Here is a 21561-nt window from a genome sequence, read left to right as displayed (position 1 = left end):
TTATGAGCTATGAAAGTCAAGTGGCTCGAGCATTTTTCGGAGGAAGTTTTAAAATATTGCAAAGAAATATTTTAACAGTGGGTTAGCTTTCATTAGTCTTCACTATCCATAGATTAACAACTTTTGGTTATATATAAATCATCATTGAAGGTGGAGCACGATTGCCCAGTTAAATAGTTAATTTGATGTGCCATGTGTATGCAAGAATGACATTCCGTTGTATTATGTGCTAATTCGAAAAAGTTATGCGAGTATTGTCTCCCTTTAATAGGTTCATTATTTTATAATTAAGTATAGGTTTTTGATATAATTTTGAATAATTACAAAATGCATCAATTCAATATATTTCAGTTTTAGTTATTGGTGTATCAAAAACATTGATGTACAAATATAATTTCATAAATTTGAAATGTTTAAAATGATTACATACCAATATAAAGAACTGTTCATCATTTTTTGAAAAATATTTGTTTTAGTAGAAATGATAGGACTTTATTTTGACTGGAAACTCACTAATGTACGACAAAAAAAATATTTTTGCGGTCATATAAAAACATCTATGAAACTCACACACGACATATAATTAACAACAGCCCTTGGGACAGCTGCATCATGATAATATAGCAAGTATGAATGTTTTAAAAGGCGCCAACCTTCGCCCTTACCTAAAAAGTAGTATGTATATGTATATAACATTACAACACGAAAAGACACACTATAGAATATTAGTTAAATATATGACTTAACTCTACCAAGAAAGACGTGAATAACACAAAAAACATGCGCCTATTTAAGAAAGACATATGTGTAGCAATAAATTAAGACACCAAGCAACACGGTTATCTGTTTTAGAGTTCTATTCTTCAATCGTATCGAGTTCTCCTTTTAATCTATATTTTAAATACAAGTTTTATTTTTTGAATATTGAAATCGTGTTTAAATTTTCTACTAGCATTAATATTGATGTATAAATATCCGTTACTTTTTTTTCTAGATCTGAGAAGAAAATCAACTCTGTTACACTAATATAATCGAAAAATTAAGAGTGTCACATGGTGTCTCTGTATGTTATTGTTCTGTAATTTATATATTCACCATGATCCGCAATAAATTTTTAAATGTTATTTTGGCATGCCATACTTGATAGAAGTGCGGACGTGAAAGAAAGCACTCTTCACCAAAACTTCAACGGATATATTACCACATTAAATTATTATGTTACATTCCACGGATATTACATTTCGAGTATTCCATCTTTTATAAAACTATACCTGTATCTGAAGACAGAAGTTGTACTAGAATTAATTTGTATACCGATATCAATATGTTGGGTGTAGAATCTATTTTCAAAACTGTTTATTTAGAAAACAGAGATTACATGACTAATAAATTTCTGCATTTTTCACCATTGACATTGTTTCAAGACTGATAATCATATAATTTTGAGTACTAGTATTTTAAAAATGACCACAATTGATATAAACAAAAAGTATTCAAGGTAAACTTATAACTCGTACTACACTCTTTATTGTGCTAAATATTTCGCCAAGCTTGGGTCTTTTATCTCTTATTTCTTATTAGTCTTAACGGAAACTACAGGTTTGCAAAGAACTATAATTTATAAATAACGGCCAGTACGATCATTATAATGGTAGTCTCAATATAAGATGGTAGTGCAATATGTATATAATATTAAAGAAATATAAAATATCTGATAAAGAAGTAAAAGCTTAAGGTATACATAAAGAAAACTGGCTGGACGGCGAAACAAATATTTTGGAGAATTTAGGAATAGTCCTTGGAAATTCATTATCAAATCACCATTCAATAAAAAAAAACTCAATAATATTTGTTTAAACTTTAATAATATTTGCGTATAAAGATAATTTCGGAAGTTGCTGCGTTTAGAAATATAAAAAAAGCACTTGTTCAAATCTGATGAAAATCGAATGGAAAATCGTATCGTGTGAACATAACGCTGTATGATTTACCTGTGCGACGGTGTCAAGTCGAATGGAAAATCGAACGGAAAATCGTATTGTGTGAATGCACCTTTAGAAAATAAGATGTGGTATGATTGCCAATGAGACAACTTTTCACAAGACACCAAATAACATAGAAATTGACAACTATATGTCACCATACGACATCAAAACAATAGCAAATTCTATACATCAAAGTCAACCAGAAAAGGCCACAAACTACTCATTTTAGGGATACATAATTTTGATAATAATTATTTCAATTTTTATACTTCAGGAAAAGTACCAATTATAGGAGTAGGTGGCGTTGGTTCAGGTGAAGATGCCTATGATAAAATCAAAGAAGGGGCTTCATTAGTCCAGTTATATACAGCTTTAATTTACCAAGGTCCACCTGTTATAGGCAAAATTAATAGGGAATTATCAGAATTATTAATGTAAGTATTATTGAATTTTGAAGTATTTCAGAAGGAGACATTTATTTACCATATACCCACATGAAAACAGCTTTTTTTAACAGCAAAGTTTACAAATCAATTTAATTGATTGATTGATTGTGGGTTGCATAATAAATTAAATAGAAACATTCTTAGATCTGCCACTAATAATAATAAAAATTGTGGACAAAAATACTGTTTATTAACATGAGACAACCACTATAGAGTGTCCCCAGTGACACACACATAAACATATATTGGTGGCCTTGGGATGTTTTCTCCTCTTTAAGTTGGTCTCTTTGACATTTTCCCCCGTTGTCTTTCATTACTCCATAAACATTAAATTTAATGCAATTTTTGTTCATTGTTAAATATGTACAATCAAAAGAGCACATGATTTAAAGTAATTTTGTCCATTTGAACATGATGATCAGATAAGATATAATTTGTTGTTTTATCTGACCATTTGAATGAGTGTCTTCTCAGATTATCACCATAATCATAATACATTATTATGTTTATCATTACAGAAAGGATGGTTATAAAAGCATTACAGAGGCAGTTGGAGCCAATCATAAAACAAAATCATGACAAAGGAAAGACTTAGGTTCATAAAACTAGTATCAATTCTGCTGGACAATATTGACCATGAGAACCACATGACCAGTATGTCTGTTATGAATCATGTCTGGTATAAATTTGCTGCTTGAATGTAAAAAGAAATGATGTTTATTAGATTGTGGCTATGCTTGAGTATGTCGAGAACAATATTTTTTAAAGATCTTCATATAAGTTTGTATAACAGAACTCAACAATCCCCAACTTTTTTTGAGATTTTTAATTCTTGAGTATAATTGGTCATTATAGTTTTGAGTTAGAAAACATCATTTTGTATTTTTCGTAAATTTTTTTGACACCCAATTTCTAAAATTTTAGAAATGTTTGATTTATTGCTGAAATAGCTATTGAAAACTATATAAAAGACAAGTATAACAAATAATTCAATATGCTTTTCAAATCTTTGGGATAACTCCTTCTTCCATTTTCTCATATGTCTCTTTGATTATTTGGTTGAATTATGATTATTGATATAAGTCAAATTCTTGAGTATAATTGGTCATTATAGTTTAGAGTTAGAAAATATAATTTTGTATTTTTTCATAAACTTTTTTGACTTACTAAAGTATTATTACTTTTACAATTCTGCAATTCTATTTTAGCTTTGGGACTTTGACCTGAGAATATGGTATCTTTAAGTTTTGTCATCAGCATTTAATAAAAAATCTGATATAAGGGGGAGGGGTAAAAAGGTTAAAACATTCGGAATATTGCTGTCTCCTTTTCTACCAACTTATAGTTTTATGTAGTATGGAAATTATGTATCTTGCCTGTAATTGTTACTATCGAAGCTTCATTTGTTTACACCGAATATTATAAGTATGTAACACTATTTATGAAGGTTCATCCATACAGCTGTTTTTTATGATTCATTCTGTGAATGTAAAATAGTATAGAAGGTACATAAACATATGTTACCATGTGTATACATTCTGATCAATAAGTATGTACTGTTACAAAACAGGTTTTCCTTTATAAATTGATAAATTTCTGATCATTTTGTTTGTGAAACATTTTTACTCCAGTATCCAAGAACATATTGTTTTCTGTCCAACCTTGAAGCAGTTTCTTATTCAACATATTTCCTTTTCATTTTGTTTATTTTTATTGGACTAAAAGCGTTTCTATATGATTTTTCTGATGTAGGATATTTGAGTCACCTTCTGCAAAATTAATGTTATTCTGTTTGATGTTAAATACGATTAATCATCATTAAGGACATTACTGTTTTCATGGACACTAATTTGCATAGATTGAGGGGAACAATTTTTTGCTTAATATTTAATTTTGTGGTTTTCACAAATTTCCATGCTCATATTTAGAGTAAAAACAATTGTTGTTTTACATTGATATTCAGGTTTTACTTTGACTTAAGAAATTGAAAATAATACGTCCTCCAAGAATCATAATGAAACTGCAGTATACTGATCATTTTTTTAAAATTACAAAGGTATGCATCCTAAAATGTTTGACACCCAGGCCTTATTGCTTATAGTAACTAAGAAATATATCAATTCACAAAAACAACATGGACTGCTGGACCACAAAAACGAGGTCAAGGTCAGAATCAGGCCAGACAAAACGACTGACCTGTATTCCTTACAATCATTGCATAAACCATATATAGTTGATATATCACTAGTAGTATCTGAGATAAGAACTTGACCATGAAAATTTAACTTTGTTAAGTGGTCTAGGAAAACAAACATTAGTCCTTACAATGATCCCATATACAAAATATAGTTGTTCTTTTCACTTTAATAAGCAACTATTACAGAATGGATATATCACAGAGGAAAAACCACAACATAAAGCATCTGTATACAAAATATGAGGCATCCAGGTTGTCTAACTTCTACATGTTCTAAAATACAAAAAGTTTACGCCATCTCCACACTTTATCTTTTCTTTCATTTGGTCATTGGGTTTCAGTTTTAAGACTTTGTTTTAGGTATTTTACTATAAACATCATCATTATACTTGGAACATATGTGCATTATGATGTGAACTTTCCAAAGTAAATTCCTAATCAAGACCTTTTTTTCTGCACCAGATCTATTGACAATATTTGCCTTATGGTGCTTGTAGCAAAAATATTTGACAACAAAATTTATTTGAAGAGAATGAAGATATAAAAAAGAAGATGTGGTATGATTGCCAATGAGACAACTATCCACAAAAGACCAAAAATGACCTAAGAGCTTGTTATCCAAAATTGACAAATGTATAGCCAATAGAAGAATGGGACATGGTATAGAATTAATACTTTGGTTTTTGATTTGTTCTGTTGGTGAAATATGTGATACTTTTAAAACAATTAACAAAACTTTATTCATGTAAATTTGACTGCATCATCAGGAACTTTGAACTCATCTGGAATATCTAGCATTTCAATTTGTTCAAATTCCTCATCACTGTCCGAATTACAAGAATCAACATGATGGAATGGTGATGACTTCTTTTCAAGTTCAGAAGATTTTTTCAACGATACAACTTTTCCCTTTATAGAATCTATCATATTCGGATGTGCTTTATGTTCAATCTCAATAGCAGCATTTTCTTTTTCACTTCTTTCAATGTATTTTTCTACATATGACAAACAACCTCTTGGATCATGACGTCCAGTGTCGGCAGGTTTATTCCAGAACTCCCTCTGTGTTGAAGGTAATGGCTTGATCTTGTTTTGTCTCATTTCCTCAAGAATCCAGTCTGTCAATTCTGACGGGAATACCTCCAGGAATGTTTGTTTGACTTTAGACTTTGACTTGACAAGTTTGACTTTGGATGAAGTGTTTGGGTGTATAAATACTTTCATGGCTTTCCAGATACCTTGGAAGACTGGGTTATGATTAACACAGATAACAAGTCCTAGACGTTCTGGATAATGATTAGCCATTACTTGTGTAACACCATAACCAAGCTTTGGATTACAAGCTTGTATAGTCATACCTGCAAAATACAATATTGACATTAACTATATACCAGTATTGATGATATTATATGCAAACATTCTTTAACCCAACCACATTATGTATGTGCCTGTCCCAAGTCAGGAGCCTGTAATTCAGTGGTTGTCGCTTGTTTATGTGTTGCATATTTGTTTTTTGTTCATTTTTTTAGCTCACCTGTCCCGAAGGGACTAGTGAGCTTATGCCATCACTGGCGTCCGTCGTCGTCCGTCGTCTGTCGTTGTCTTCGTCTGTCGTCGTAAACTATTTCAAGAATCTTCTCCTCTGAAACTACTGGGCCAAATACTTTCAAACTTTAACTGAATGTTCCTTAGGGTATCTAATTTATAAATTGTATCCGAAGTTTTGATCTAACAACAAACATGGTCGCCATTGCTATAAATAGAATATAGGGGTCAAATGCAGTTTTTGGCTTATAACTCAAAAACCAAAGCATTTAGAGCAAATCTGACATGGGGTAATATTGTTTATCAGGTCAAGATCTATCTGCCCTGAAATTTTCAGATGAATCAGACAACCTGTTGTTGGGTTACTGCCCCTGAATTGGTAATTTTAAAGAAATTTTTCTGTTTTTGGTTATTATCTTGAATATTATTATAGATAGAGATAAACTGTAAACAGCAATAATGTTCAGCAAAGTAAGATTTACAAATAAGTCAACATGACGGAAATGGTCAGTTGACCCCTTTAGGAGTTATTGCCCTTTATAGTCAATTTTAACCATTTTTCGTAAATCTTAGTAATCTTTTACAAAAATCTTCTCCTCTGAAACTACTGGGCTAAATACTTCCAAACTTTAACTGAATGTTCCTTAGGGTATCTAGTTTGTAAATTGTATCCGAAGTTATGATCTATCAACAAACATGGTCGCCATTGCTAAAAATAAAACATAGGGGTCAAATGCAGTTTTTGGCTTATTACTCAAAAACCAAAGCATTTAAAGCAAATCTGACGTGGGTAATATTGTTTATCAGGTCAAGATCTATCTGCTCTGAAATTTTCAGATGAATCAGACAACCTGTTGTTGGGTTGCTGCCCCTGAATTGATAATTTCAAGGAAATTTTGCTGTTTTTGTTTATTATCTTGATTATAATTATAGATAGAAATAAACTGTAAACAGCAATAATGTTCAGCAAAGTAAGATCTTCAATTAAGTCAATTTGACCAAAATTGTCAATTGACCCCTTAAGGAGTTATTGCCCTTTAAAGACTTTTTTCACAATTTGTTCATCATGTTGACTTACTTTAAAAAATCTTCTCCTTTGAAACTGCTGTATCAATTTCAGCCAAACTTAGGCTAAATGAGTTTCAGAGTATCTAGTATAAATTCTATATTTTATTTCCTTGTATGTCAAGAAACATAGCTCCTATGGCTAAAATAGAACATAGGAGAAAATGATTATTTTTTTTGGTTTTTGAAGAAAATAGGACGATCCAAAAAACATTTAAATAAATTGAAATGCCAAAATAATCATTGATGAGAGATTTAACCAAAAGAATTAAGGTGAGCGATTCATGCTCTTGAGAGCCTCTTGTTTACATAAATAAGGCCGTTAGTTTTCTCGTTTAAATTGTTTTACATTGTCTTATCTTGGCCCTTTATAGCAGACTATGCGGTATGGGCTTTGCTCATTGTTGAAGGCCGTACGGTGACCTATAGTTGTTAATGTTTGTGTCATTTTGGTCTTTTGTGGATAGTTGTCTCGTTGGCAATCATACCACATCTTCTTTTTTATATTTACACAGAAAAACCAGGGGCGTAGCTGTTATAAGTTAACTGTTTACAAAATTTTGAATTTTTTGAAATACTAAGGCTTTTCTACCTCAGGAATAGATTACCTTAGCTGTATTTGGCAACACTTTTAGGAATTTTGGATCTCAATGCTCTTCAACTTTGTACGTTATTTGGCTTTTTGAAACTTTTTTGGATTCAAGCATCACTGATGAGTCTTTTGTAGACGAAATGCCCGTCTGGCGTATATAAAATTTAGTCCTGGTATCTATGATGAGTTTATATACCACATCTTCTTTTTTATATTGAGTGATAATGAATGAAAGTTTTAAATTCATCAAATTATTAAAAACTAGCAAAAATAGACTGATACTATTAAGTAGATAATTTTGAAGTGCAAATTTAGTATGTTTTAATGTGATATAACACAATTGCAGTCTTTCAAATATTTTGGACCTATGTGGATACCCCAGGTGGCATGGTCAAGACCTATACAATCACTAACAAAGACCCATGTGATACTCCAGGTGGCATTGACCTTACTTATACAATCACTAACAAAGACCCATGTGATACTCCAGGTGGCATTGACCTTACCTGCACAATCAATAACAAAAACCCATGTGATACTCCCGGTGGCATGGTCCTTACCTGTACAATCAATAACAAACACCAATGTGGATACTCCAGGTGGCATAATCCTTACCTGTACAATCAATAACATTGATCCATGTGGATACTCCAGGTGGCATAGTCCTTACCTGTACAATCAATAACAAAGACCCATGTGATACTCCAGGTGGCATGGTCCTTACCTGTACAACAATAACAAAGACCAATGTGGATTCTCCAGGTGGCATTGACCTTACCTGCACAATCAATAACAAAAACCCATGTGATACTCCCGGTGGCATGGTCCTTACCTGTACAATCAATAACAAACACCAATGTGGATACTCCAGGTGGCATAATCCTTACCTGTACAATCAATAACAAAGACCCATGTGATACTCCAGGTGGCATGGTCCTTACCTGTACAACAATAACAAAGACCAATGTGGATACTCCAGGTGGCATGAACCTTACCTATACAATCAATAACAAAGACCCATGTTGATTCTCCAGGTGGTTGTGTCCTCACCTGTACAATCAATAACAAAGACAGATGTGGATACTTGAGGTGGCATATAGTACATATCTGTACAATCAATAATAAAGACCCATGTGGTTACTCCAGGTGGCATGGTCCTTACACGTACAATCACTAACAAAGACCCATGTGGATACTCACGGTGGCATGGTCCTTACCTGTACAATAAATAACAAAGACTAATGTGGATACTCCAGGTGGCATGGTCCTTACCTGTATAATTAATAATAAAGACCTATGTGGATACTCCAGGTGTCATAGTCCTTACCTGTACAATCAATAACAAAGACCTATTTGGATACTCCAGTTGGCATGGTCCTTACCTGTACACTCAATAACAAAGACCCATGTGGATACTCCGTTTGGTATTGTCCTTACCTGTACAATCAATAACATAGACCCAATGGATACTCCAGGTGGCATAGTCCTTACTTGTACTATGAATAACATAGACCCATATTGTTAATCTAGGTGGCATTGTCTTTACCTGTACAATCAAAAACATAGACCCATGTAGATATTCCAGTTGTCATAGTCCTTACCTGTACAATCAATAAAAAAAGACCCATATGGATGCTCCAGGTGGCATAGTCCTTACATGTACAATCAATAACAAAGACCCAAGTTGATACTCCAGGTGGCACGGTCCTTACCTGTACAATCAATAACAAAGACCCAGGTTGATACTCCAGGTGGCATGGTCCTTACCTGTACAATCAATAACAAAGACCCAAGTTGATACTCCAGGTGGCATAGTCCTTTTTGCATTTTCTATAAGATAGGTACAATGACAGATAGTATCTTCCGTTGTATTATGACGTAGATTAGCCTGAGCAAAATTGGAGTAAATGACAGGTCTTCCAGCTTCATCAAAACCAACTTGTCTCTGAAGTGAATTCAATGTAAAGTCTATAATCAAAACAAAAGTATAAAAACCACATTGAACTGACACAATCTGCACAAGGGTTTATAAGAAATGAATATAATTAAATTAAGACTAATGCAGTTTTCAGTTGTCATTGAATGTAAGAATGATATAACAGTTTCTGTGTAACACTCCATGATGTTACCAACGAAGATGCTTTTGACAGTAAAATAGAGTGGTCATACCATTTATAAGCCATTGGTTATAGTTATGACAGTGCCCTGTACAATTTCAATGATTGTCAAGTGTTATTTTTGGAATATTTGGGGACACACCTTAATCCGATATAAATTTTCAGTATCATGTTTCCTTTTTACCAACTACTGTACCGGTTCAGTCTTTTTTCAATATAAGTAATCAAACCAATTGTTTGACGAATTGATTGCGTAATTGATTGATTTGTTGATTGATTGATTGATCAATTGATTGACGGACTGGTATTATTTATTGACTGAGTTATTAATCGTACGCATTCGGCAAAAGGTGTCTTGGAAGCAGTACAAATGTTGGTCCATCTTAATGAGAATGTGTCTATCGGGTGATATATCTGATATGTAAACAAGTCATTATGCTTAATGTGCATTTAGAATCTATGTTAATGAGCCATCTCATACAAAATTATACACAAAAAATACCATTGAATGACAACCCGGTCGGTCATGGCACCATTTACAATCTAAATGTAAAGGCCGAATTCTTCTTCTGTATTCTATTGATTCTTTTAGCATTTTCTCAGTATCGTTTATATTCCATTCCCTTGATTTCAAAAATCTTACTAGCCTGAAATTACAAATGAAATAGTGTAAGAGATATGCCCCATAATGCGGTGAGCAAATCGTGCTTACAACTTGAGTAATTCTTAATCAGTATTCCCCATCAATATGTATTTGAGAATGTCAAATTTACAAGCAGAAAACACACACTTGTCTCCGAAAAAACAACTTTTGTATTATTAATACCTACACTCCGCATCCCTATACATACAGCCTAGCACACAATCCCGTGAGAACAGGCTGAATCGTTAGCAATCCCGTGAGAACAGGCTGAATCGTTAGCAATCCCGTGAGAACAGGCTGAATTGTTAGCAATCCCGTGAGAACAGACTGAATCGTTAGCAATCCAGTGAGAACAGGCTGAATAGTCGTTAGTGTTACAATAACACTAGTGTCTAACAAGTCTAACGAGCATTTATCTACAGTATGTATTATAGAATATAAATGAAAAAGGAGATGTGGTATGATTTCCTATGAGACAAATATCCACCAAAGATCAAATCTAGTGGATGTTAGCAACTAAAGGCAATCGCATTGGCCGTAAGTTTTCTCAATTGAACACGTACAGTTCATATTTTCCATGATCTTTCATGTTGGTGCCTTTTATAACTGTTATAGCGACTATACAGGATGTGTTTTTCTTATCGTTAAATGTCGTACGGTTGGTTGTCTATCATAGCTTAAGTCCATTTCATTTCAACTTGGTGGATAGATTGACAAACGAACTATGAAATGAGGTCATGATTAAATGATATTTCAAGACAAACATAATATACATCTTATCATTATTCCATACACCAAATAAAGTTGACCTATTGCTTTAAGAACAAGAAAACAGACAAAAATAACCAAAAACTTAACATTGAGCAATGCAAAATAAAAATGGGGTCAAGGCCAAATAAAACATGCCAAACTGACATGTACATCGTAAATTACTTCCATACACCAGATATAGTTGACCTATTATTGCATACAGTGATATAAAAACAGACTAAGCCACAAAAACTGAACTATGAAAATGAGGTCAATGTCAGATGACACCTGCCAGCTGGACATGTACAAGTTACAATCATTCCTTACACCATTTATAGTAGACCTGTTGCTTATTGTATCTAAGAAATGGACTTGACCACAAACACTTTGGATCCATGAAATGAGGTCAAGGCCATGTGAAAACTGTCTGACCGGAATGAAGACCTTGCAAGGAACACACATTCTAAACAAAGTCGAATTATAGTTATCCTATTACTCATATAGGGAGAAATCAAAAATACAAATGACATACGCACACTTCGTAATTTGAGGCATCCATATAAAAGGCAGGACGAATTCAGGTCTTCTTTCTGAAATATTGCGCTTTCACAAACTGAGCACCAGCCCCCGAAATAGACAGCGGATATGTCTTATAGATAAACACCCTGGAAAACGGTAAGTATCTAGTATCAAAATTTATATTTAAATATGCGTCTGGGTTATCGATAATATAGGTTAATACGTTTATGAATGGTGTAGAGATTAAGGTTACACATCCCTAGGTTAATACGTTTATGAATGGTGTAGAGATTAAGGTTACACATCCCTAGGTTATATTTTATAGTGATTAAGATGATAACACAATATTGACTGCTGCACCCCTATTTTTGACATTTTTACTCTTTGGGTATGTTTTTTTTTTTGTTCATGCATCGTTGACAATGTAATGGAATTTGATGCGACTGTCATACAAGTGAGAGGTTTAGCTAGCTATAAAACCAGGTTCAATCCACCATTTTCTACATCAGAAAATGCCTGTACCAAGTCAGGAATATGACAGTTGTTATCCATTCGTTTGATGTGTTTGGACTTTTGATTTTACCTTTTGATTTTGGACTTTCCTTTTTGAATTTTCCTCGGAGTTCAGTATTTTTGTGTTTTTACTTTTTAATACGTTTATGAATGGTGTAGAGACTAAGGTTACACATCCCTAGGTTAATACATTTATGAATGGTGTAGAGCCTAAGGTTACACATCCCTAGGTTATATTTTCTAGTGATTAAGATGATAACACAATATTGACTGCTGCACCCCTATTTTTGACATTTTTACTCTTTGAGTCAAGACAAATCACGAAAAGTGTAACGGTTGCATTAAAGGGTAAAAATAATCCTGTTAATTTCTTAATTGCCTGACTGAAAGTAGCGCACAAAGTTTTATAAAATTTATCAACAGACCTGCTAAAAATTTATCAAAATATCTATAATAAATCGGTGGCCTCGTGGTCTCAATAGTTAGTCTATAGTCACCACTAGCTTGTTAACAATGAGGTTTTAAGTTCGAACACCGCTCGTGACAAGTGCGATTTTATTCCTATCTTAATTGACAACGATTGTCATTTTCCTGCAAAAGGTCGATGGTTCTCTACAAATTTTCCTACTGCTAACAATAACAAGAGTGCACACACTGAAATGTCTCGCCTTCTTTACTAATCATCCATATTATGTTGATAGTCCTAAGTATAAAGCTTTAGTACAACTGTCACATAAATTTTCAACATAAACCAAGCCGATAGCTAAACAAAGACCAATGAACCATGAAAATGAGGTCAAGGTCAAGAAAACCATGCCAGGCAGGCATGTACAGCTAACAATGCTTCCATACAACAAATATAGTTGACCTATTACTTATAGTTTAAGAAAACTATGATATTAGAACAAAATACAAAAACTTAACACTGTACAATGAACCGTGAAATTGAGGTCATGGTCAAATTAAACCTGCGGGACTAACATATAGATCATAATATATTTCTATACACCAAATATAGTTGACCTTTGGCATATAATATTAGATAAAAAGACCAAAACTTAAAAACTTAACTTTGACCACTGAACCATGAAAATGAGGTCAAGGTCAGATGACACCTGCCACCTTACAGTCCTTCCATACACCGAATTTACTAGACCTATTGCTTATAGTATCTGAGATATGGACTTGACCACCAAAACTTAACCTTGACCACTGATCCATGAAATGAGGTCGAGGTCAAGTGAAAACTGTCTTGACAGGTATGAGGACCTTGCAAGGTACGCACATACCAAATATAATTATCCAATTACTTATAATAAGACAGAATTTGATGCCTCTGCTGGTGGACTATTAGTCCCCGAGGGTATCACCAGCCCAGTAGCCAGTACTTCGGTACTGGCATGAAAATACGGATTTTTTTGTGTTATTAAAATTTGCTGTTACAAAATATTAAAAATTATTATAAATTAAGGAATGTATCTCCCTCATGCAAAGCTCTGATTCCTTTCACGAATTTGGCTATACCTTTTGGACCTTTTGGATTATAGCTCTCCATCTTTTATATAAGCTTTAGATTTCAAATATTTTGGCCACGAGCATCACTGAAGAGACATGTATTGTCGAAATGCGCATCTGGTGCAACAAAATTGGTACCGTTGATTTTATTACTACCACTGGGTCGATGCCTCTGCTGGTGGACTATTAGTCCCCGAGGGTATCACCAGCCCAGTAGCCAGTACTTCGGTACTGGCATGAAAATACGGATTTTTTTGTGTTATTAAAATTTGCTGTTACAAAATATTAAAAATTATTATAAATTAAGGAATGTATCTCCCTCGTGCAAAGCTTTGATTCCTTTCACGAATTTCGCTATACTTTTTGGACCTTTTGGATTATAGCTCTCCATCTTTTATATAAGCTTTGGATTTCAAATATTTTGGCCACGAGCATCACTGAAGAGACATGTATTGTCGAAATGCGCATCTGGTGCAACAAAATTGGTAACGTTGATTTTATTAACATTACAAAAAATCTTAACTTTTTTTCAAGTTGTCACTGAACCATGAAAATGAGGTCAAGGACATTGGACATGTTACTGACGGAAAAACATGAGGCATCTATATACAAAGTATGAAGCATCCAGGTCTTCTACCTTCTAAAATATAAAGCTTTTAAGAAGTTAGCTAACGCCGCCGCCGCTGCATCACTATCCATATGTCGAGCTTTCTACAACAAAAGTTGCAGGCTCGACAAAAACCGGTGGTCACGACATAGTCAAGAGTTCTACAAGTGGCTAAGGCGGTTGGCTTCTAGCAGCAATATATTTTTCCGACTGACGCGGATCCTAAAATTTGAAAAAATAGGGTGCAAACCTAGGCAATATCAGGAGTGGAACATGTAAAGCTATATGCATTAACCATATATGATCATATATGTTTAGCGTCACAAAGAGGTTCCAGATTTCATGACCTCCCCTAAATCTGCCACTGTCCTAGATAGAAAAGGTGAGATGAATCAAAGCAAGTTTGGTATTGGTATCGTGCTGTAATACAAAACAAAAAGTTTGTTATAACGGGTGAATTTTAAAATGCAGAATTCAAATTAAAAACTTACGTTTCTTCTGAGTTAAAGAAGTCAGGCTCGTCTTCTAGTGGCTTAATTCCCACCAGTCTTTTCTTCAGCTCTAGTATTTTCTGGCTATGTTCCATGTCAAATCTAAAAGATGTAATAACGTTCGGACAATAGATATTAACGGTCTACCAATCTCACATGATTAAACTTCCCATGAATATCATCAGATATAAAGAAGTCGTCTGCTTTGTCAAAGACAGATCTATAAGTGTACTTTTATAGACAAACGTATTGTTCAATACAAATGATGTGCAAGCAATACTAAATCCATACACAAAAAAATCAGAATTAAACGTATTTTGTACAAAAAATATTACAGTGCACTCAGTTGGAACGCTTGAATAAAGTTTTCATATCATCAAAGTATCATATATACAAAAGTAACGATTACGCTCAGATAATAGAAGAATAATCGAACACATACACAATGAACCGAGCAATTCTATGAAAAATCAGTTATTTTTAGAATGGATCAGACTTGACAGACAATTAAGGAGCATACAAGTTTTTATATACCTATATGGAGTTATTTTCTTTCAGAACGTCAGGTCATTCTTTTTCAGAATCAACCCGGACGATACCATGTTTCAATGGTATATGCTCCAAGGCATAAAATAATGACCTGTGTAAGGTCATTATTTTCCTTGATAAACATGCAATCTATGATTTACTTCAAAATTGTATTCGTCTAATAGTTTTTTGTTGCCGATTTGGAAATTTATTAAGTTCAACCGATGATAGATGTAAAAGAAACCGTCATTGTAGACCCGCAATTTAATTTTAGAAACAAATAACGTGAAGTTTTGTTGATTTATCGCTATAATAAAGAAACATTATCATATAGGTTAGATGAATTTTAATGTAGACTTTCATAAAATAAATCCAGATAGTTAACAAATTCGTGTGTAAGATTTTGAAAATCTGATTGAGTCGAACTGAATAGGTTGATTGATTTTTGGTTGATTGCTTAACGTCCAGTGGCAAATATTTCATTCATGTTCAGAACGATACACACTGAATAGGAAATCATATTGTGACCTACATGTATTTATATTTGTCTTCGTGTCAGTTCGTAACTTTTTAAAATTTATGTACACCTTTTACTCTAACAAATGATCAACTAATAAAATAATCTTATATTCTATTGAATAACATTAACGTAACTCACGAAACGGTCGGGTGCGGAGGGTATATAATTTTATCCTGATTATCTTTTAATAAAATGTAATATTCGAAAGACAATCTTTCTGAATTTTTCATTCGATTCAAGTAAAATGGTTAAATAAATAACAACTTTTCCGCGATAGAAATAACATAACAAATAGAAGAAGAAAAACATACCCCCTCCCCCTTTTCCGTAAGCTAAGTGGTACAATAATTAACTTACAATGTGTCTTGTATTTGTCATACACCGTTATCGGATGGTAAAAATACATTTGTGTCTTACTTCATGCAGTTATAGTAATATTTTTTATTGTGTATGGATAACTATTTTTAAAAGGTTTATATCTAAATTATTTAGTGAGTTTTATTTCACATTTTAAATGAGCCGCAGGTCGTATTAAAACCTGAACGCATTAGAAAGGAATATCCCACTTTAGTATTGTCGGTAAAAAAGAATACTAAGTTTTACAAATCTTTATAAAACCAATATTTTTTGACGGTATATAAGTCAGATAATGCATATTTTAAGGTTTTTCTTGTCGTAGAACACACCTCCGGTCGGTCTTTCATTTGATCAATCCTGACACCCCTCGGTGTGTTCTACGACAAGAAAAACCTTAAAATATGCATTATCTATAACTTAGCCCACCTGCCCCACAGAGCCAAGTTATATTTTCTCGTCATTTAGTGTTTGTCGTCGTTCGTCGTCCGTAATCTTTTACAAAAATCATCATCTGAGAGACAATAAAGGAGCATACAAGTTTTTAGACCACCTGCCCCAGAGGGCCAAGTTAGATTTTCTCGTCATTTGGCGTTTGTCGTCGTCCGTCGTTCGTAATCTTTTACAAATATCATATTCTATGAAAATACTGAGCCGATTTTACCAAACTTTGCCCAAACCATCACCAGATTATCTAGTTTCACAAATGTGTCTGATGACCCCGCTTGCCAAACAACGTGGCCGTCAAGGCTAAAAACAGAAAATAGGCATAAAATGCTAGTTTTGGTCTACTGTCTTGAAAACTGCTATAATAAGAGAAAATCTGACGGGTAAATTTTTTTTCAGAATTTTGAGATATGCTTATTGTTATTTAACATCAAAACTGTAAAACGACTTATTGTAGGAATTATTTGTCTTCAATGGTAATCATTACTATTTTTAGGCTTTTTTGCTTTAAATCTCTTAGAAATTTAAAAGAAGTATCGGTGGCCCAGTGGCCTAAGTAGTCGAACTACTACTGTATCACTAGCTATGAAGTTGTAAGTAAGAATCCCCCACCGGGCAGCTAGGTGCACTCGTCTCCAATCTTGATTTACTAGTATTTGAGTTAACTTGACTTGACAAAGATCTGTGATCAATTAAATAAGGGTGATGACAGGTTAACCATACATGACGAACATGAAGACCTTGCAGGGAACCCATTTACCAAATAAAGCTACCTTTTTCCTCATAGTAAGTAAATATTTCACATAACAAAAAAAGTGTTATTATTTTTCAAGCAGTCACTAAACCATGAAAATGAGACCGAGTTCAAGGACAATAGACACATGACAGACGAGATTTTCGTAACACAGGGTATTTACATTTTAAACAAGTAATGAAGCATTTATGTTTAATAAAAAGTGAATGAATTGAACACAAAAGGGGAAGAGAAAAAAGTCCACGCTGCAGCTTATGTCTTTCAAGTAGTACAGATACAACAATTCGTTGTATGCAAAGACATAACAATTTAGATAAGAGATTCTGTTGCATGTAAAGTTGCTTGAATGTTTTTACATATAAAGAGAAAACACGATTCGCTTTTTTTTAAATTTTTGCAGTGAAACACTAAGTAAGGTACGATAGAAACGCTTTCATTTTTTTTATAGAGTTTCAAAATGTTCTTCTTGAACTATATATAAGTACTTTAATAGAATGATAAATTTACATCGAAATATGTATACTGTTTGTATAGCGCCACTGAATTTTTTAGTTCATAGATTCGCTCGCACCAATTTTTATAAGATGAAGTTTCTATTGAAATTTTAAAGAACAGTTGACGAAGATTCGCAGATTTTAATAGGCTACATTCTGTAATGCCGATAATTAAATCTGTGTCCAGTGTGCCATATCTTCCCATCTCCTCTTTTGGACAACCCTTTCTAAACCAACTTATGAGTAATGAACGAATAGCCTCTTGAAAGATTTTACACTAGTAATTCTTGGAGCCCTTTATAGCTTGCTGTTCGATTTGAGCCAAACCTCCATGTTGAAGGCCGTACCTTGACCTATAATGGTTTACTTTTATAAATTGTTACTTGGATGGAGAGTTGTCTCATTGGCACTCATACCACATCTTCTTTTATCTAATTATTATCAAAGTAAACATTTCCAATGCACTTACATATTGTTGTGAAATGGATGTATTAAATAAATATGTCCATAAAACCAATATATATCTCTAAATATGTAATATATAATCTGTTTCAAAATAACATATGTTGTTTTCTCACATGGTGAATTAATACTGAACTTTTAAATCATATTGATCTAAGCCTACCTATACTGATGTATATATACGTGGCATTTGACAATAGAGTTGTCTACCATGCATCCTATTAGCTGCTATCTTTAATAATAATAATATTTTATAGCAGGTTGGGACCAGACACCAAAATGGGTTATAATTACCTGTTGGTTATAGTGTAGCCTTAATGGGGGGAAAAAATTATAGTGCATAAAAAATGGCGGATATTAGCGAAATTATTCAAACGTTCATGTAATTATGTAAAAATGAAACAATGGACTCGGAATGAATAATGACTGGCATATCAGGCTGGTACAGAATTGGCAATATGTCATGTCGACAATTCGCCAACCTATTCGTCGTGTTCGCCGTCTTCAGAAAATTCTGAGCAGCACATGTCCATGTTTTTTTAATTTCAGAAAGATTCTGAATAGTCAGTCTCTTTTCTTCAAGTTAACTATTATTGTACATTTTCACTGAACTAGTATAAATATTTGTTTAAGGGCCAGCTGAAGGACACCTCTGGTGCGGGAATTTCTCGCTGCAATGCTGAAGACCTGTTGGTGACCTTCTGCTGTTGTCTGTTCTATGGTCGGGTTGTTGTCTCTTTAACACTTTCCCAATTTCCATTCTCAATTTTATTGCAAATATTCTGAAAATTACCCCTCTTCGCCATCTGTATAAATATTATGAATATTAATTATGTTCTCTACGTTATGAAACATTCTGAATAACACCCGTGTTCGGCCACTTCTCTATCTTCAGAAAACACGCGGAAAGGAATTTTGATTGCCATTTTCTCCATCTTCAGGGATATTATGAATTGTACAAGTCTACGCATGTCTGCCACATCTTCGGAAACATTCTATATATATAGGACTCATAAAAATAAGATGTAATATGATTGCCAACTTTCCATTATGAACTATATATTTGCAACTTGACCGTAAACATTAGTTCGTATTCACAAAAGCGTATTTCTAATGCGAATTGAATAATTCGAATTAAAAAAGAACTTCCGAGTGTTTAAACGCGAAAAGCGATTATATTCGCATTCTATTCGAATTCATTCGAATTATATATAAAACTTCAATAAGTTGTTTTTTTAATAAATGCACAAACATAATATAGCATACCTAATTTTATAAATATAAACATGTGTGATACTTTGATACATAAATTGTCATCTGCCTCTTTTTTTACTAGCAACTCTTGTTACAGATATATAACAACATCACTGCTTTTTTGTAAGTTATTGAGTACTATGGAACATTTTATTGATAATTAAATGTAAGGGGTATGGAGTAAACCTTGTTTTGACATATCTATAACAATACCGTGCAATCAAAGCTATGACACGATGCCTTTTTTGGTAATTTTTCATCTTTAAGTCAACATAAGTTCATGCCTTCAAAAATCAGCAACATATAAGTACACCATAGCAATATAAGGACATTCTTACATGTAAAGCTGCATATTATTAATTTGCGTTTTTTGATTTAGTTAAGCCTGCCAATTGATATTTTATCGTGTGTTTTTCTATGTTGTGATGTTACCCTATTGTTTCAGGAAAAGGGAGAAGGTTTGGTACCGTTGAAACGTTTAATCCCGCTGCAAATGTTTGCACCTGTCCTAAGTCAGGAATCTGATGTTCAGTAGTTGTCGTTGTTTATGTAATTTTTACGTGTATCTCGTTTTTTTAATATAGATTATACCGTTGGTTTTCCCGTTTGAATGGTTTTACACGAGTGATGTTGGGGCCCTTGTTAGCTCGTTGTTCGGTGTGAGCTAAGGCTCCGTGTTGAAGGCGGTACATTGACTAAGTCACTTATAATGGTAAAAATACTTTTTTTTTAAATTGTTATATGCATTGAGAGTTGTCTCATTGGCACTCACACCACATCTTCCTATATCTATAATATATATGTACTTAAAATCATTTTTCCTTCTTTATTGGATTTTTGTTTCCTTATATACAGCGTCTAAAAACGTCTGAACATTTCTTATCAGTTTTTTAACATACAGCTAATATGATAAGTGTTTTCCCGTTTTTTGTTTTTACAAATAGCTTGATTAGGGACTTTCCGTTTTGGATTTTCCTCAGAGTTCAGTATTTTTGTGATTTTACATTTTTGACACTTCCGTAAATAGAAATTAACCTTAAAGTAAATAACGATTTCTGTTTTTTTTCTTGTTGTATCTACTTCTCATCTGTCAATTATTTTATCATTAGTCATTTTTAAGATCCTTAAACCTGGCCATATTTTCTAAGCAACCGAAAGTAAATATAAAGTCTTAATTTAGTTTGATCCGACGGAATGATCGTCGAACTGACGTCCTCCGAAATGGGAAAAGATCTGAACCAGTCTAGAAGTTCTTGACAATAACACCAATTAAATGGGATAACGTAGCAAGTGAAACCATTAACAGACAAAAAACGACAATATGTGTCTCTAAAATACAAAGAAATACTAAAATTTGGTTTACCGTGTGTATGCTAGTCCTTAAGTAAATCTTTGACCATATTCACACTCACACGTCGAGTACCGTTGTAAACCTGTTTTTGTTAGTTTCATGTTATGAACACTGTTTCAACATTAATTGTTATCATCTGTATTTTACTTATACTAATACTTGAGAATTGTTCAGGAGTAATTAACATATAATATATTTTAAATAAGATAAAGGTAACGGAAAATTTCTGTGAAACTTCTTTTTTCTTCTTCTTACAATATTCAAAATTTAGAAAAAAACAAATTAAGTTTCAAAAGGGAAATGAAAGACTAGTCTCTTTTCTCTGAAAATAAGGTAAAAATATATTGCATTATATAGATTTAAAAACTAGTTTTTAGCTCACCGGGCCCGAAGGGCCAAGTGAGCTTTTCTC

General features: G+C 33.2%; 2 protein-coding genes across 8 annotated transcripts in view; one reads left to right on the top strand and one right to left on the bottom strand.

Annotated features, from left to right (window-relative positions):
* LOC134721111 (dihydroorotate dehydrogenase (quinone), mitochondrial-like) overlaps nt 1-4039 on the top strand; it is a 56214-nt gene extending 52175 nt beyond the window's left edge. For all 4 annotated transcript variants that reach the window (XM_063583861.1, XM_063583860.1, XM_063583862.1 and 1 more), the window contains 2 exons: nt 2260-2419; nt 2950-4039. In XM_063583861.1, the coding sequence (XP_063439931.1) occupies nt 2260-2419; nt 2950-3010 (221 nt within the window). In that variant the 3' untranslated portion in view covers nt 3011-4039. The remainder of the gene's footprint in view (nt 1-2259; nt 2420-2949) is intronic.
* Nucleotides 4040-5343: 1304 nt separating this feature from the next.
* Nucleotides 5344-21296, bottom strand: LOC134721112 (phosphatidylinositol transfer protein 3-like). 4 transcript variants are annotated; one of them, XM_063583863.1, is made up of 5 exons: nt 21162-21296; nt 14986-15087; nt 10450-10594; nt 9598-9775; nt 5344-5986 (listed from the first exon to the last, which is right to left on the bottom strand). In XM_063583863.1, the coding sequence occupies exons 2-5, from the start codon at nt 15078-15080 to the stop codon at nt 5370-5372; spliced, it is 1035 nt and encodes a 344-aa protein (XP_063439933.1). In that variant the 5' UTR covers nt 15081-15087; nt 21162-21296; the 3' UTR covers nt 5344-5369. The 4 variants fall into 4 exon arrangements, with proteins under 4 accessions (XP_063439933.1, XP_063439934.1, XP_063439936.1 ...); XM_063583864.1 differs by lacking the exon at nt 21162-21296 and adding an exon at nt 18552-20549; XM_063583866.1 differs by lacking the exon at nt 14986-15087 and having other exon boundaries at nt 21162-21269.
* Between the last annotated feature and the right edge of the window lie 265 nt (nt 21297-21561).

The sequence above is a fragment of the Mytilus trossulus genome, chromosome 6 (genome assembly GCF_036588685.1).
Source record: "Mytilus trossulus isolate FHL-02 chromosome 6, PNRI_Mtr1.1.1.hap1, whole genome shotgun sequence".
NCBI classification, from domain to species: domain Eukaryota; kingdom Metazoa; phylum Mollusca; class Bivalvia; order Mytilida; family Mytilidae; genus Mytilus; species Mytilus trossulus.
This window is presented reverse-complemented; position numbering and strand designations above follow the sequence as displayed.

Excerpts from the sequence above, each read along its gene's own strand:
- LOC134721112 (XM_063583863.1), bottom strand. The coding sequence starts at position 15,080 with ATGGAACATAGCCAGAAAATACTAGAGCTGAAGAAAAGACTGGTGGGA. Across the intron at positions 9,776-10,449 it reads GACCGGGTTGTCATTCAATG|AGACAAGTTGGTTTTGATGA; the intron begins GTATTTTTTGTG and ends AATTCACTTCAG. Across the intron at positions 5,987-9,597 it reads CTTTGTTATTGATTGTACAG|GTATGACTATACAAGCTTGT; the intron begins GTAAGGACCATG and ends TGTATTTTGCAG.